At 42.3% G+C, this 18351-nt stretch overlaps 1 protein-coding gene across 3 annotated transcripts in view; it reads left to right on the top strand.

Annotated features, from left to right (window-relative positions):
* The first annotated feature begins 1853 nt into the window (after positions 1-1853).
* Rprd1a (regulation of nuclear pre-mRNA domain containing 1A) overlaps positions 1854-18351 on the top strand; it is a 46253-nt gene continuing 29755 nt past the window's right edge. The window contains exon 1 of one of the 3 annotated variants that reach the window (XM_021649222.2): positions 1854-2164. In XM_021649222.2, coding sequence (XP_021504897.1) covers positions 2014-2164 — 151 coding nt within the window. In that variant the 5' untranslated portion in view covers positions 1854-2013. The remainder of the gene's footprint in view (positions 2165-18351) is intronic. The other 2 variants (XM_060377592.1, XM_021649221.2) reach the window with 2 other exon arrangements.

The following is an 18351-nucleotide window of genomic DNA, read 5'->3' on the forward strand; positions in this document are numbered from 1 at the left end:
ACAAGCAGATCCACTCTCTCCATCTTTCAAGTTTCTACGTGAACCTTGTGATGTGCATACTTCACAGCACAGCTGTTTACCTGCAGTGCCAAGTTCCTCTGTTACACAAAACAGAACAGCTGGAGCACAGGGCCTGGTGCGGATAACTGTCAATCTGGCTGCTCTGCTGTTGTTAGCAGTCACAAGGCCCACCACGGATGAATTTTTTCCCCTATGTTCCTTAGGTTTTCAGTGAATTGTATTTCTTTTTTATGGAATTCTCAGTCTTGAATCTGATACAACACAGCTGACAGTAAACTTCCCTGTTGAGGTTGAAGATGTCGCACAGAAATATTGGACAGCTTCCTAAGGGTAAGAAAATGCCTGAAGGGAGCCAGCACCTGCTCCTTTATAATGTAAGCACGAATCCCATCAGTATGTGTATTGACAGGCTACATACACACCCCATACATCACACACACACACACACATACACACACACACAGAGTGAACAGCTTGGTGAAGTCAAAGCCTTCAGGTGTTCTTACGTGTGTGCAGAGCACAGAAACTCAGGAAGGTCACGGCACTGGGCCTCCTCTGGTGGCACACTGTGGCCTCCTTTTGCACCCTCTTGCCTGGGAACAGGAATAACTTGTAGGAGTAGTTAGCATTGAGAACACAAAGCACCTTTCAGTTCCCGAGCTTGTGGAATTCAAGAAACGTGGAGTATCAGGAAAAGCAAGTACCGAGGAGAGGGCTTGCCCCAGGCAGGCCACAGAGCAATGGTGACACTCTTGAAAAGGTAACAATCACTCAAAACTGGCAATAGCTGAATCTGGAAAGAAAAAACAGCCAAATCTTGTCGACCCCTTGGGGTTATTCTGGTTCTTCTTTGATTAAAAAAAAAAAAAAACAAAAAAACAAAAAACAACTTATTTTATTTTTATGTGTTGTGCATGCGTGTATGCATACAGTTTCCTAGGCAGCCAGAAGAGGGTGTTAGATTCTCTTGAGCTGGGGTTACAAAAGGTTGTGAGCTACCCTATGTAGGTGCTGGCAATTGAAACAAAGTCCTCTGCAAAAGCAATAAACACTCTTAATATCGAAGCCATTTCTCCAGTCTCCAATCCCCTTTTCTGAGACACGGTCTTATTATCCTAAGCTGGTCTCAAACTTGAAATATAGCTGAGGCTGAACTTAAATTTCTGATCCTTCTGCCCCCACCTCCCAAGTGCTGAGATTGTAGGCATGGGATAGCAGAAGGCCGGGTCCTGGGAAAGGAACTCAGAACTGCCTGCACGCTAGGCTGCTGGTCAAGAGCTCTACCAACTTAGCTAGGCCCCGCATTTGTATGTTTGCTTATTTAATTACCGTACTGAGGTTTGAACACAGGGCCTTGTGTTTGCTAGGCAAGTGTATGACTGGGCTACAACCTCAGCCCTGTTTGGTTTTAGACAGGGTCATCTGTATTACCTAACCTGGCAAACAAAACCTGGCGGTTGTCACCGGCAGGATTATGCGGTAATGTAATCGATCGTGCAAGTTGTCCTCCAGAGTGGCTGCATCAATTTATATCAACATACAAACCTGCTCAGAGATCAGTCATCATTGTTAACGCAGCAGAACAGTTTTCCCCAGAAACAAGGCAGACTACTCAGAAAGCCCAGTACGACTCCCACGAGTCCTGGCCCCGCCCCAGGATGCCGGCTCCGCCCCACCCCGTCCTGCCCCGCCCCCTTTCCTCCCACTCGCCTAGTTCCCGCCTCTTCCGCTCGGTTCCTCCCGCCCACTCCCACCTCCAGGCGGCGTACGCTTTCCCAGGGAGAGCAGCGCGAGGGGCTGGGCCCGACGCGTGACGTCACTGCCGGCCGGGCGCCATCTTGCTCGATCGCGACCGGCCTCGGACTCCGGGGTGGCAGTGTTGAGAGGGCGTGGGGAAGGGTGGGGTGTGGGGGCGAGGCGGCGACGAGGGCGGCGACACTCCCCTCCTCTGGGCTCCACGGCGTGGGACGGCGCGAACGTGGTTCCGGAGGGATGTCCGCCTTCTCCGAGGCGGCGCTGGAGAAGAAGCTGTCCGAGTTGAGCAACTCGCAGCAGAGCGTGCAGACCCTGTCCCTGTGGCTCATCCACCATCGCAAACACTCGCGGCCCATCGTCACGGTGTGGGAGCGGGAGCTGCGCAAAGGTGAGCGGCCGCGCGCGTCCTGCCCCGGGCTCCCCAGTGCCTGCCGCGGGGCTCCCGGCTCTCCTGGACCCGGGGTCCCCCTCCAGGCTCCCCGCTCTTTCCCTGGGTTCTTAGCTTCCCACCTCCAATTCCGTGCGCCGGCTTCCTGAGTTGCGCCCCGGCTCCCCAGCTTTCCCCAGGTTCTTGGTGGCTCGGGCCGGACCCCCTTTCTCTCCACGCGGTCTCCCTACCCCAGGTTCCCGGCGATCTGGTCCGGAGTCTCCTTTTCCCTGCCCCAGACTTGCCGCTTTCCACCCCGGGCTCCCGGCGCCGCCGCACCCCGGCCCCTGGATCCCGCGTCCTTTCCCCGGCTCCCGGCATTGTCCTTTGCATTCCGTGAAGCACCCGACTTTCTGGTGGTACTGTCAGGCGTCGCGGTCCTCCTGGCTTTTTCCCGCTGGCCCTGCGCGACCCTCCCGCGCTCCCTGCGTCCCCGCCGCGGCTCGTGGGGTCAGCCGCCCGGGGGAGCAGTGTGAACCCGCTCTTGGTTCACCACGCCTCCTACAGAACCGGTGGTTGGCCCGCATAAATAATCAAAAAGTTCCACAATCTAACGCTGGATCAGTGTCGAGAGGTTTAGGCCCCGCACCCGCCTAGAGCCCGAAATTCCCTCAGTCGGCGTTTTCCTCATCCTCATGGACAATAGGAGAAGGAAAGATGTGTGGGGTTGGGAGTTGTGCCCTTTCAATGATAAGTCAGTCTGCTCATGTATTACCAATACAGATATGTCAGCTTTTGAACCGCGAGTCTAGAGATGGGTGATGCGGAGTAAAGAGCCCCTTCTTAGTAGGAAAGAGGGTCCTGGCTGGCGAATTTCTTTCTAGCGTTTGGATTGTAGATGTGTTTCCAGAAAATGATGGGACTTAGTAACCTAAGGACACTTTAGTTCGGCGTCTTTGTTTTTATAAAATATTTAATAGTGATTCCCAAAGCGAGGTGAACTTTTTTTTTTTTTGGAACAGATGTCTTTTGCTCACTACCACGCAAAATATTTAGTTCATTCCTGCTGAGAATGAACTATTTGTAAAGAGCTAGTTTGTGTTAGACCCACGGGGGGGAGGGGCGGGTTGCCCGTTGTGGTGGTACCCACCATTAATCTTAGCGTACAGGGGCTCTGAGTTCGAGGTCATTCTGATCTACAAAGCGAGTGCCAGGTCAGCCAGGGCTACGTAGCACATAGTGAGATTCCGACTTTTTCCATTGGCTGTCCTTGCTTTTATAGGCCTTAACAGCTATCGCTCCTGCTTCTGCCTCCCTGAGTGCTAGGATTAAAGACTGTATCTTAACTCTCTCCGCCTTTTATTTATTTATTTATTTGTGTTTTAATTTTTGTTTTTGTTTTCCCAGACAGATCTTTTCCTGTAGACGAGTCTGGCCTGGAACTCACAAAGATCCGATTGCCTCTCCTCCCAAATGCCAGGATTAAGGGCGTTCACCACCACCACCACCGGCTGTATCTTAATTCTTAAGTCATTGACTAGTACCACTGTTCTTTATTGTTTCAGTCACCAGCATGGATTTCATATAAAGTGTCTGGACTTTAACTTGTTTTTATTACATTAAGAATTAGTTTTACATTATGAATTAGTATGATTATAATGTATGTGTGTGATCTATTTGTGTACCTGGTGTGCACGGATTCCAGATGAGGGCTTTGAGTTCCCTAGAATTGGAGTTACAAGTAGTTGTGGGCCTACTAAGTATTGGGGACTGAATACTCAAAATTGCAGGAACCCAGGTCTTCTGCAAGAGCAGCAAGTGTCCTCTGCAAGAAGAGCAAATGTTCTTCTGAGCCATCCCTCCAGCCCCCTTTTTACATTTATTGTCTGTGTGTACTTACTTAGACATGGTTACATGTGGAGATCAGATTGTCTTGTGTGTTTGCTGTGGTTAAGAAGATATCAAATTTTAGAAAAAAATTGAGCTAAACTGTTCTGATTTTTGGGTTGGTTTCCAATTAGGTTTTCAGCTCAGGATCAAAAGCTTTGAGGAACACCAATAGGGCCTGGAAAGTAGTTGCAGATTTTAAGAAGTCGGGAATTTCAGTCAGCAATGGTTCTTTGGGGTGGGGGAAACATTTATAAACTCATGCAACCAGCACTGGGAGGAGACAGTAGGAAATCAATAGAAAAGGGACAGTATTGTTTATATTCTTTTTGCATGAAGAAACCTGAAAAGTTCGGTAAGTGACATTTAGTAATTAGGAAAAAAAATAGACCAATGGTTGATTAGTTTGGCAATTAAAAAGTATGTTAGGGCTGGGCAGGGCGTCATGGCTTGTTCCTAGCACTTGGGAGGCAGAGGCAGGTGGATCTCTGAGTTTGAGGCCAGCCTTGTCTACAAAGTAAGACAAGGCAGCCTGGCCTATTTCACAGAGAAACCCTGTCTCGAAAAACAAAACAACAACAACAAAAAAAAAAAAGAGAGAGAGAGAGAAGCATTAACAACAGTGCTTGCTTGGTGGAGGAGTTAAAGTATACCTGCTTTAGAGATGAACTTGACCTCTAATGAACCTGAAAGTTTGTATATGCCTGTTGGCTTCAACATTCTCTTGCTAGAAAAAGATCCTGAAACAAAGCCCATGGGCAGATTTGTGTATTGCAGCCTTATCACAAACTTGGAAATAGCTTTTACGTTGGGGTGTGTGTGGTACGGGGGATTGGACCCAAGGTCTTGCGCACCATATTGCTTTCTTCATAACCAGTGTAAGTCCCAGTCCTTTGATACTATCTAGTACCATGACTATTGATAGTCTCCCGGTTCACAGTAGTTAACTGATTGCCATTAGCGTTGTGCTACAGGAGATGAGCGTGCTGAAGGTGGTAAACAAAACTGTGGGGATGTGAAGATGATGTATGGCCTATGTCCTGTGTGATAAAGAAAGAAAACAGTCCACTCTAGTAGTTAAAAAATGGCCTTCAAATTGTGATAGTCACACAAATAAGTAATGCCCAGCAGAGTTTCTTGTTTGTTTGTTTTTAATCAGTGAACTAAATGCAGGTGTGTTGATTCTGCATCTGGAGGGCTCCATACAGCCAAGTCCAGGTATAAATGCTGTCTGACAACAGTGTCACAGTATGTGTTTTTTTATTTTTTAATGTGTGGTTTTGTTAATCTTCGGCCATTCTGTTGCACCATTCTTTTTTTTTAATTAATTTATCTTTTTAATAAATTACAGTTTATTCACTTTGTATTCCAGCTGTAGCCCCCTCCCTGTTGCATCATTCTTTAGAAATTTAAAAAAAATTTATTTATGTGTATGAGTGCACATGTTTTTTGTGCACCATTTATGTGTCTGAGGAGGCTGGAAGATGGTGTTGAAACCTGAAAGTGGAGTTATAGATAGTTGTGAACCACCATGTGAGTGCTGGGATTTGAATCTGGGTTCTCTGTAAGAGCAGGAATTTCTCTTGACCACTGAGTCATCTCCAGCACTATTGTATAGTTTTTAAAAATTGCTTATTTGATGTGTATGAGTGTTTCACTTGCTCTTATATGTGTACATGCAGTACCCAAGGATGCTGTAAGGGGTCCTCTCCCTTGAAACTCAAGTTGCAGACAGTTGTGAGCACCTGTGAGTGCTGGGGGCTGAACTCAAGTCTTCTGCAAGAACAATTGCTCTTAACCACCGAACCATCTTTGTAGCCTTATTGCATGATTTGTGAGTGTGAGTTTTGTAGGTGACAATGTCTTACAGTGTCAAAAGCTTGGGCACTCTTGATAGAGCTACAATTCAACAATATCTTCAAAAATATTCAACAAATACCTTGAAACAGCATAACTAAGTTAAGAAACAACCAAATCTTAAGTTAAACAGCCAAGGTACAGACCAATTTGCTATTTAGAAAAGTTAGAAAATGAGTTTGAGTGGGGAGTAGTGAGCTGTTGTATATGAAGTAGATAATGGGCTTCTTTGGGTTGTTCTATTTTCATTTTTAGCTGTTTTAGCTTAGCTGTTTGCCTTTGATGGAAGTTCTTAAGTATTTGTTGAATTTGTATTCACTGATAATGCTTTAGATAGTACTGAATATTACCTGCTCTAGTTTGTTTGGTTTTAGAAACAGCATTTGCTTTAAAAAAATAGCTGTTTATAATATGTATCATATATATCTGTGCCCTTGAAGAGATTGTTATAATTGATAACTCTGTATTGTGTGATACTGAACAAGTTTGCACTGAAGTTTCCATAGTTACAAAGAATTGCTGTTCTCAAACTAATGCAAACCTTTGAAGATATTGTTGAATTGTTGAATTGTAGCTCCGTGACTTTTTCTCATTTTTAAAGCTTTTTCACTTCCCTTTCAAGGAATAAGACCTTTAAATATATAAATATAAAGTGAATTTGTAACATTATTTTAGATAGAAAATTTAAATAATCAACTAGTAGACTGACCAGGAAAAAAAAAAATCACGAAACATGTCAAGTAAATGTAAATGCCATGTCGTTGTCACCCAGCTTCAACAGATAGTCTTTACTAACACTTAAAAGCTGTTAACCTCTGTCTTTTCTTCTTCATCTTTGTGTGTGTGTGGCTTGCCGTGCGTCCTTGTGATGGTCAGAGGACAGTCTGGAAGTCAGTTTTTTATTGTCATCAGGCTTGGTAGCAAGCACCTTTACATGCTGTGCCATTTCACCAGCCACAAAAATGTTACTTTTTGAAAAATATCAACTATATAGCCACTATTTGTTTTCTTGGTCATCTTCTTTTCACTACTTCCTGTTTTTCTTTGCCTCAGAATCAAAAAGTTTGTTGCAGGTTATTGCTGTACTCCATAAATCTGTCTGTGGCTTTCAATTTAAGTGGTTTTTTGTTTGTTTGTTTGTTTGTTTGTTTTAAACACAGTCTTATGTTGCTCAGGCTAGCCCTAAACTTCTTATTCTCCTGCCTCTACCACCCAAGGGTTGGGATTATAGTCATATACTTTCATGCTAGGCTTTTGTTTTGTTTTTGTTTTTTTGAAGTGGGATATATATTTATTACATTTGCTAAGTCTTTAAAAATTACTAAATTGATTTCATGCAACACAATATTTTTGATGAAAGTATATCTTCTAAAAGAATATTAGGAAGAGGAGTGAGTACTTTCTGTTTTGTTTGTGGTGCTGTGGGTACAGTTCAGGGTGTCCTGATGTTAAGTGATCACTCTACCATTGAACCACCTCAGCACCTGCAGATCTTTTAAACGCCTTAATGGGAAAATGAATTCTCATGTTTGTTTCTGAATTCAGTCTGTTCCATCACACATCTCATGACTGTTGTAAAGCGCCACTGAGTGCATGTGAGAGACAGAGGAAAAGATCTAGGGTAATTTAGCATTAATGTAAAGGTAGTTCTGACTACATCCGCCGCCTGGAGATGGTTCTTTAGATCCCAGGGGACTCGAGGTGTGATGGTACATGTCTCTTTAATCCCAGCACTCATAGAGGAAGAGGCAGGTGGATCTCTGTGAGTTCACGGCTAGCCTGGTCTACAAAGCAAGTCCAGGATGCCCGGGGCTACACAGAAAAATCCTGTCTTGAAAAAAGTAAAAACGACAAAACAAACAAATTAGGAAAAGGGCTTGTAAGATGGCTCCGTGGGTAAAAGTGCTTGCTGCCAAGCATGGTGATTCGAGTTCTAGTCCTGCTACCTATTTGGTGGAAAGAGTTGTTCTCCACCCTCTCCATGCACACCAAAGGATGCACATACCCGTGTGTACACATGTAATATGTGTAAAATTATAAAAGACGCCTTATGTTTGTATGCATGGATGTGAGTGCAACCTACATGCATGCACATGTCAGTGCTAGAGCTTGAGGATGATGTCTTTCCTCAGAAACTGCCTGTCTTGTTTTTTGAGATAGTGTCTCACCCAGAGCTCACTTAGGCCAAGCTGCCTAGCCAATGTGTTCCAGGGCTCTGCCTCCTAGTTGCTGGGATGCACTGTCTGACTTGCTCTGACTTTCGTGGATTTTGGGGATTGAATTCAGGTTACATACCACGCATAAGCCATTTCTCGAGCCCAAGATTTTTTTTTTTTAAGTGAGTAGAATGTTCTAGAAATTGTTAAGATTAGAAACTGTTGTAAGAATACAGATTTATACTGTCGCCTTAAGGATTTATTTTCTCGGATTGTTGGGAATCAAACCTAGAGCCTTGCACATACCAGTCAAGTACTTTACCACTGTGTAGTCCTCAGCTGCTCTGATCATCTGAATGTGGACATTTGCCATTGACATTTTCATGGAACATTTCCAGTTCATAATTTCTGTTTTGGAGGAAGGAAGGGAAACATGCTGCATTTTAGATAAACCTTTCATGGGCTTCTCCACTGTCTGCCTTGCTGGTTGGTGTTCTTAGGAACTGCTGCCACACTCTGATGTTCATGGTTCGCAGGACATCACTCACTTCTCCAACTCCACAATTGTCCTTTTTACTTATTATTTTTAAAAAACTATTATTTTTTAAAATTAATTTTGAATCATCTTATTAGTTGCAGGAAAAGGCATTTTGGTCTTCGGGAGGGCATCATTTCAACCTATTACCATCTTACAGACAGTTCACATCTTTGTGATGGCAGGGTTTTTATTATTTATATAGCATTCTGCCTGCACACCAGATCTCACGATAGATGGTTATAAGCCACCATGTGGTTGCTGGGAATCGAACTCAGAATGTTTGAAAGAACAGCAAGTGTTCTTAACCTTTGAGCCATCTCTCCAGACCAGATGGCAGGGTGTTTTAGTTTGACGACTTTTTCTACACGTGTGGTTATTATAAGTGGTTCTCAAACTTGTTCACCATCCTCCCTCCCTCTTTCTTCCTCATGAAAAAATACTTAACTGAAAAAAAGTCAACTGTGTTTTTTTAAATTAAGAAAATTGTATCATTGAACTGTAGCATTTTGCTGTAGTTCTAATTCAGTGACAGCTTAAGTAAAGTTCATCATTTCACCCAGCATCGTTGGTATTTGCAGGTAACTCAGCTGGTCTTGAGTTTCTTGTTATGTAGCTGAGGAACTTGAATTTTTGATCCTCCTGTCTCCTCTCAAGAGCTATTTTATATTAGTATTTAAAACAAATTTAATTTATTTGAGTAGTCAAGGACTATATTCTAAACTACTAGATCATCCAGTTTTCTTAGCAGTATATTATAAAGTATTCTTTTGTTTTTTGAGTTAAGAGTCTTGCTGTAGTATGGCTCTATCTTCTTGGTACTTGATATATAGCTCATGCTGGTACCTGACTTTTTGGCGATCCTCATGTTTCAGCCTTTAGAGAGTGAAACTCGGAAGATACAAGGTACTATTTTTGTTTGTTTTTTGTTTTGTTTGAGACAAACTTGTGCTTTCTTTCCTCTCCTCCACACCCCAAGTAAATAACTTGGGGGAAAAAAAAAAAAGACTGTTCAGGCCTCTTGTTCCTGGGAGCCAAGCTACCTAGAGGGGAGAAGGGCTGGGAAGCTGTTACAGGAAAGGGATTGGATGGAGTTAGAAATAAAATCTTGCTGGGTGGTGGCTGTGCATGCCTTTAATCCCAGCACTAGGGAGGCAGAGGCAGAGGAATCTCTGATTCAGGTCCAACCTTGTCTACAGAGCTGGTTCCAGGACAGCCAGGGCTATACAAAGAAACCAGATCTTGACACCCCCCGCCCCCAAACCAAAACAGAAAAGTAAATTAGTTGAGTCAGTGGGTGGGCCCTCCTTTAGAACAATTAAGACTTACAAATCAAAAATACAGTAATCCTAGCTTTTGTGTTTGCTTACATACTTACCCTTACTGTTGAGTATTATCTCTTAGGACTTTTAATTAATATCTAGTGTTTTTCATGTCAGCCCTAAAGAGTCCTTTTAGCATGTTCTTTGGTAGCATGAAAGATTCTCTTTCATCTTTACAGAGCAGTCTTCCAGAGGCTGTAGAAATGGCATGTGTTTAAGAGTACTGGTTCTTTCGGAGGACCTGAGTTCAATAATTTAGCCCCCAGGGCAGCTCACAATCTCAGGATCTCCAGTTTCAGGGGCTCTGATAATGGCTTCTTAGCCTCAGCACCAGACAACCAAGTGGTGCCAACATGCATGCATGTTTTACACCCATACATGCAAAAAATGATATATTTTTAAGGGTTGTTTCATAGCTCAGGCTGAGCCTGATCTCTGGTAAATCGCACTGAAGCCTGTGTGGCTGGGATTAAAGGGAGAAACAACTGTGCTTACCCAAAATTGTTGGTTCTAGGGCTGCCACTCCTACCCCCTTCAGGACTTTATGCTGGCTCTGTTTTCTCATGACCGTTGTTTCTGATGAGAAATTGGCTTTTAGTCATTTCTTAGGCTTTCGGACTGCACTGTTATCATTTCATGGTGTAGTTAGTTGTCTCTGTAAGTTCTTTTGAGTTTATCCTACTTTGTGTTTAGTAAGGTTGGGCTTGTAAATTCCCATTTTTGTTCAAGTTTTTAGAGTTTTCAGCCATTAAAATATTCCACTTACCTTCAGGTCAAGCATTCCAATTATCAGTCCGTGGCTCCCCAAAACTACAGGTAGCACTGAATCCTTGTTCACTGTTTCCCCCTTAAACAATATGCACAGAGACTTAACGGATTTTCCATCTTAGCAAAGCACCTGTCAGACACTGTGGTCATAACATACACTTTAAAGTGTCAAAAGCAAAACTAGTTCAACTCTCTTTTTGCCTTAGGGCACTAGGAGTAGATCTGTCCTTACTGTAAACTACAGTAACTGGAGCATATGATTTTTTTTCTTTTAAATTAAGTGGAGGGTAGCACTTTTCTAGTTCTTTCTTACATTTAGTTATTTCATGTGTTTTAACAAGCCTGTGTTGATTTTATTATTAGAAGACTGAACTTTTTGCTCTGTTTTTACATAACAGCTCAGTAGACATTTTATAGGTATGTATTAAATGAATTATTGATTGGACCTCAGAAGACTAAAATCTGAGAGCTGCACAATATTTTCATTTTAAAAGTGGAGGTTCCATGTGACCTCTTCAGATAATGACATCCTTGCATAGTTCCTGATGCTGCTGATGACTGGCACTTTCCTCCTTTTTTTTTTTTTTCCTTGTCTATTCATGCTGAAGACTTTTCAGTTGGCTGTATGCTGGTGTATGCCGTTAATCCCAGGCAGGTCTAGTTCAAGGCCAGCTTGATTTATGTTATGACAGGTTCTGGGTCAGCCAGAGCTAGGAGTTTTCAGTTGTATTGATCTTTCTCAAGATTAGGCTTTGTTTACATCAGTCCTTTCCTTCTTTTCCATTTAATTGCTCTCTTCACTGTCCTCCTGTTTGCTTGGGTTTATTTTGTGCTGCAACTTGCCTTCCTAATTTTTGAGCTCTGAGCAGTGTGCATTTAATGTGTTCAGTGTTCTCTCTTGGGACTACTTCACCTGTGTCCCATGGATTTGAAATGTATTTTAAGACATTTTCATGCTGGTTTGCATTTTTATGATGGCTATTTTAAGGCTTTTTATTAGATAATTCTCACCTCTCCTTGCTGTTGGCATCTGTTGATTATTGTGTTTTTATTCTGTTTGAGAACTTCTTGTCTCTAGTTTTGGTGAGTAAAAACTGATTCACTGCCAGGTGTAACCAGCCCTTGGGGAATAGAAACACCACTCCCCAAGTTGAAAGAACAATGAGAACCCGTCTCAGAAAGCAATGTAAGAAACAACCCCCTAAAAGTTGACTCATGTTTTGTTTTGTTTTGAGACCTAGTTTTACTCTGTAGCCCTGGCTGTCCTGGAACTCACTATGTAGACCAGGCTGGCCCTCAACACAGAGATTTTGCCTGCCACTTCTCCACCCCCTAATCCCCACTGGGTTTGAAGGTAAGCTCTATTCCATCTGGTTTTTGATTCATAGATTCATTGTGTGATATTATGAAACTCTCCCTCTTGCTCACTCTTGATTTCATTGGATCTCAGACACAGCACATCACAAGAGGGAGGTGTGGTGACTGTTGGGTGCTAATGTGGATTCACTGGTTCTTCACTGACCTACTGCACAGGGACAAAGGGAATGGGTGCTGCCTGTTAACTGCTGAGCTTTTATGAGAACAGGACTCAAGCAGGACTCCTGTGACACACACTCTTTGGATGTGCTGCCTATGGCTAGGGAGGGGATGGGGTCTGTGCATGCGGGTTCTCACTTTATCTTTGACCAGTGCTGCTGTGACAGGGGTACTGGCCTTGGTAGGTCCTGTGAAGGCAGAATTCCAGGCTTCCCATTTGACTACAGATTTGTTCTGCTAGGAGTGTAGCAGTTTTCTGCCTTGGGCCTGGAGAGCTGGTTCAGTAGTTCAGAGCAGTGGCTGCTCTTTGAAGTCGGGTGCCATTCCCAGCACCTGTATGGGGGCTTACAACTCCATTTCCAGGGGATCCAGTGCTCTCTTTAGGCCAGCTGTGCATATTTGTACACATGTACTTGGAGTCTCTCTCTTTCACACATACACACATAGAGTTTTTGCTTTGCTAGGTGCTCTTTTCCATGGTGATTTGGCTAGTGAACCAGACAATGTTTTAGGAGTTTTTATGTCAGCATTTGTTTTAGTTTCTCAGTCCTTGAGCTACAAAGAAACGGGAATGTATCCTGCTGCTGTTTGGGCTCCCAGATCCCAAGCCAGTCTTTCATTTCTGTCTCCTTTTGGTTTTAGTCATGTTATACTAGCAGCAGGAGTAGAAGAGATGCCTGGGTTTTCTCCCTAGAATCAGAAGTCCCTTGCAGGTGCTGAGATTTGAACTAATGTTTGGAACTCTTAGAATACTACTCTTTCTTAATTATTGTTTTTGGAGGGTATGCTAGGTATCAGACTTAGTGGTTTGCCATTGAGCTGCTTACACCTTAAACTTTTTTTTTTTTTTTTTAAGTCAGGGTTTCAGTTATGTAGGTTGGCCTGCTTGTCTCAGCCTCCCAAGTGCTGGTATTTAAAAAGGTATATGTTATTACTCCAGGCCCAGTTTTTTTTCCTTTTCCTTTTTCTTTCCTTTTCCTTTCCTTTCTCTTCCTGTCCTTTTCTTTTTTCCTTTCCTGTCCCTTCCTTTCCTTTCTTCCTTCTTTTCTTTTCCCTTCCTTCCACAAAAATAAAACAACAACAACAAACGTGGGGTACCATTATGTGGCTCAGACTGCCTCAGATTGATATAGTCTGACAGGTGAGCTGTCACATTCAGCCAGACTAGTGTTTTCCTGTCTCTGTCAGCAGAGGATACTTTCTGTTTGTCATGCTATGTTAGCTCTTTCTGATTTACTTATTTATTTTATGTACATTGGTGTTTTGCCTGCATTATGTTTCTATGAGGGTGTTAGATTCCCTGGAACAGGAGTTACAGACAGTTGTGAGCTGCCATGTGGGTGCTGGGAATTGAACCTGGTCCTCTGGAAGAGCAGCCAGTGCTCCTAACCGCTGAGCTACCTCTCCAGCGTGTTAGCTCTTTCTGAAATTGAAAGATTTAAACTTATTGTTGTGTGTGTGTATTTGATGGCAGGAAGGTGGGGTTCATGCTGTGGAGCAACAGAGGTCAGAGGACAACTCTGTGGAGTAGGTCTTGTCCTCCCACCTTTACATGGTCCTGGGGGTGGAGCCCAGGTCATCAAGTTAGCAGCAAGCACCTTAACACCCTATATCTCTGGCTGAATTTTAGCGAATTCAATTTAATGTAATACTATGCCAAACACTAATTGTCACTTTTTTTTTTTTTTTCGAGACAGAGTTTCTTTGTATAGCCTTGGCTGTCCTGCTTTGTAGATCAGGCTAGCTTTGAACTCACAGAGATCTGCCTGCCTTTGCCTGTCTGAATATTGCAATTACAGCTGTGAGCTACCACTATACCAGGCCTAATTGTTACTTTTTAATGCCCTAAAATTCTTGGTTTGAAATTTTGAATAACAAAGCAGTATACAAAATTGCTTAATAAAAATCCATTGTAAAGAGGTCAGTATAGTAATCTCCAGATTAATTTGTAAATGCTGAGAAAATTGTAAGGATTTTTTTTTAAAGAATGTTTTTTTAATAGTCCAGGTTGGCCCTGAATCTTGATTTCTGCTGCCTCAGTTTCCTGGCATGGGGGTTTTGGTATGCACTGGAAGAGTGTTTGTGTTTGTGTGTCTATGTAGGTCAGAGGACAACATGATGGAATATGTTCTCTTTTTGCTATATAGGTTCTGTAATTGAATTCTAATTGTCAAGTTCAGTGGCCACTACTCTTATACATTGAGCCGTCTTGCTGATCACAGGATCTTTGTCATAGGGTTTTTGTTGTTGTGGTGGTTTTTTTGTTTTGTTTTGTTTTGTTTTTGTTTTACTGAGACAGGGTTTCTCTGTGTAGCTTTGGCTGTCCTGTATTCACTTTGTAATCACAGAAATCTGGCCTTGAACTCAAAGAGATCTGCCGGCCTCTGCCTTCCCGATTGCTGAGATTACAGGTGTGTGCCACCATGCCTGGCTCCCAGGATCGTTTTTTTCAACAAATTTAGAACTAATTCTTAAGATTATTGGGAAAGGTAGACTTTGGAAAAAGAGCCTAGGTCATTTTGAAGGAAGGCAGTGGAAGTACCCATTTTAAGTTTCTAGGCAGACTGTAAACTCGTTTTACCTGGAACAAGGATGCTGGGTAGGAGTTAGAAGTGTACAGAGTGGAACAGAGCAGCGGTTGAGGAGTATTCTTGTTGTCTGGAGTTCTGTGGTCATGTAGATACTCAGATCCTTGAGAACCCGTGGAGTATTAACAAGTAGTCTTTGTCCTACCCAGTGGCAGGGAGAAAGCAAATGTGAATGAATAAAAAGCAGTTATGCAAACATGAGAGAATGTACATTTACCACTACTTCTTGGAATGTCAGTGATTTTTCTAAATAGGCTGTCAGCCAAGATTCATGTAGGAAATAAATTTAGCTACATAAATCTCTTAAACTTTTTGAATATAGAAAATGCCAAGTTTCAATTTTAAGCACTAACTCCAGAGAAGATACCTAAAGCATAAAAGGGCAAGTTTATTCATAAATATAAATTAATAAGTGATTATCTCAGCTGAAACCAGGCAACATGATATTAACAGGAAGTTTACCAAAGAGGGAATATGAACATTTTAAGAACTCAGCCTTACCCCGTGGTGGTGCATACCTTTAATCCCAGTCCTGGGGAGGCAGAGGCAGGATGATCTCTGAGTTCCAGGCCAGCCTGGTCTATAGAGCGAATTCTAGGACACCAGAACAGCCAGGGCTACACAGAGAAATCTTGTCTCCAAGATCCAAAAGAAACAAACAAACCCTCAGCCTCAGCCTCTCTAGTTTGGAATTACAGATGAAAATACTGTTGCACAAGATTGACAAAAATTTTAAGTATTCAGTTTGGTTGTACAGTGTGTTGTTCATATGTGTTTTTGTGGACATGACAACGTCGGTTGAAATCAATGTACCTCTCAGTACATCATCTTGGGATCCATCCTATATTCATACTTGTTCAGGTTAATGGGATAAAAGGCATCAGTGATTTGAAGCCTGTGTATTATGTGACCCAGTTGCCATGAAGAAATGACATTATTGAAAAGTGTTTGGTAGTGTACAAAAGTCTAGATGAAGTGCTCTTTTTAAAGGCATGTTGTAGCATTTCATTTTTGAAAAAAGTCTTGTGTGTGTATTGACTTCATGTGTATTCAGAGTGGCTGAAAGATGCATACACTAAGTTACTCCCCTGTGTTTACCCATAATTGGGCATAGAGATGAGGATATCTCACTAGCTCATTGCTTATAATGAATTTTCAAAATCATACGCTGGGCAGGTGGTGGTGGTGGCACACACCTGCATGTAATTCTAGCACTTGGGAGGCAGAGGCAGGTGAATCTCTTGGTCTACAAGAGGCCAGCTTGGTCTACAAAATGAGTTCCAGGACAGCCAAAGCTTCACAGAGAAACCATGTCTTGAAATATCAAAATCAATCAATCATATACAAAAGTAAGAAATGACCAGATATTTCATGAACACCATCCAGTTTCAGCATCATCTTTTTTTTTTTTTTTTTTTTTTTTTTTGAGATAGGCTCTCATGTATTTAGGTCTGGCCTTCAACTCATTCTGTAGTCAAGCATGACCTTATGATTTTGAACATAATGATTTGAACATAATGACTCTACCTCCCAAGGCTGGGATTACAAATGTGCACCACTACTTCCTGGTTTATGCAGTTCTGGGGATTGCACCCAAAGCTTGTGTATGCGTGGTAGGCAAGTGTCTTTCAGTTGAGTTTCAGTAGTTTAGCTGTAGAGTCCAGCCCTGGTTTCAGCATTAGTGACATAGTGTCTTTACTATTTCATGCCTGTGGCTTCTCCATTTTGCTACTTGATTCTTCCCTGGTTATTTAAAGCAAATATCAGATATAGAGACATTTTTATCATAACACATCAGGATGTATTTACCATAGATTAAGACCTATATTAAACTTTAATGCAATCATAAGGGGATAATCATACCTAATAAAATTAACCACAACTTTTTCAAATTTATGTGTGCGTGTGCTCATTTGTGCCCCACTAAGCCATCATCATAATTATGAGCCCCATAGCTGATTATTTCCAACCTAGTCTATGTTTTGTATCTCTGGTTCCCTTAGAAATGTCTTGAATAATAATATTATTATAAAGTAGAATACACACATAGATTTTGGTTGACAGATCTTTTCTTCACTTTACCCTCCCTGTTTAATTTTGAGAAAGGATTTCACTGTGTAGCCCTGGCTGACCTATGTAGATCAGGCTGACTTCAAACTCACAGAGATCTGCCTGCCTCGCCTCTCCTGTGCTGGGTTTAAAGCTATGCAACCACCATGCCTCGCATCCTTCCTGTTTTTGTTTATTTTTTATTCCGTGAAATTTATTTGCTGAAGATTGTGTCCTCTGGACTATAGCATTTCTCTCATGTCTGTCTTCAGCCAGGCATGTTGGTGTTTACTTGTGATTTCAGCACTCTGGAGACAGGCAATAGAATGAGCACAAGTTCAGGGCCTACCTGCTCTACATCTAAGCTAGCCAGTGCTACATGGTGAGACCTTGCCTTAAAAAAAGTATAGGCACCAGACAGGTAGCATTGGTATCATCTGAGAACTGTGAGAAATGAGTATTTTTGGAGTTTTATCTCAGACAGAAACAGGGTAGGACCAGCTGTTTGTGCTTTAGTAAGCCTTCTAGGTGATTGAGTCATAATCATGTTTGGATATCTGACCTGCAAACTTCTCCTTCATCAACCATTGATTGTCTGAAATACAATTCATACAGGGGAAAATAGCCTGTTGGCACTCTCTTAAATATCAGGGCTCAAACTGTATTAGTTGCTTTTCCTATCACTGCCACAGAATCCCTCACATTAACAGTGTCTAAGGAGGAAGATTTTTGGCTCATGGCCTCACAGGTTTCATCCCATGTCCCATTATTTTGGCTCTTGGATGAGGCAGAACATCTTGGCAGTGAAGAGAAGGCAGTTGATAGAGGTGGTTAATGTGGACAAGGAGAACAAGACAGAAATCCCAGCTCCAGTTTGCCTGGCCTTTTACAGTATTCTCTGTGCAGTTGTAACCTGCAACTCCTGTGACATGGTGCCTGAGATAATCAACGTGGAGGCAAGAAAACTCCAAGTTTAAGGCCAACCTGAGATACATAGCAAGACCATGTCATTAACACCCACAAACCAAAACCGAAAATGAAGGAGGGGTTCTTTTTTACTCTTTTACTCATGGTTCAGTCTGTGATTGTTTGGCTGATTTGATTTTTGGAACTGTGGAGAAGCATCATCATGGTGAGTGTGAGGTAGCAAAGCTGTTCAAATACAGCTTTCAAGGGCATGCCTCCCGTGAACTTCCCTTGAGACCCTTGACTTCTGAAGTTTCTCCCCTCTGTAGATACAAATCTTTTCTGTTTGAGCTTTCCAGAAGGTATCTGTGTGCCCTGCCCACCACCTACTTGCAGAACTGCTGAGTGCCATTTTTTTGCAGTGACACTTAAACTTTTGATAGTTTGGTATTTTCTTTTAAAATGTTAAACTGCATTTTTATTTATTTAGTCTCCTTTGTGTATGTAGGTTTGTGCATGAATGTGCCGAATGCAATGCCCACAAATATGGTAAAAACTAAAATAATTACCTGAATTAATGAAGGAATGGCGTGAGCTTTTCATC

Source organism: Meriones unguiculatus, chromosome 2 (assembly GCF_030254825.1).
Source record: "Meriones unguiculatus strain TT.TT164.6M chromosome 2, Bangor_MerUng_6.1, whole genome shotgun sequence".
Classification (NCBI taxonomy): Eukaryota; Metazoa; Chordata; class Mammalia; order Rodentia; family Muridae; genus Meriones; species Meriones unguiculatus.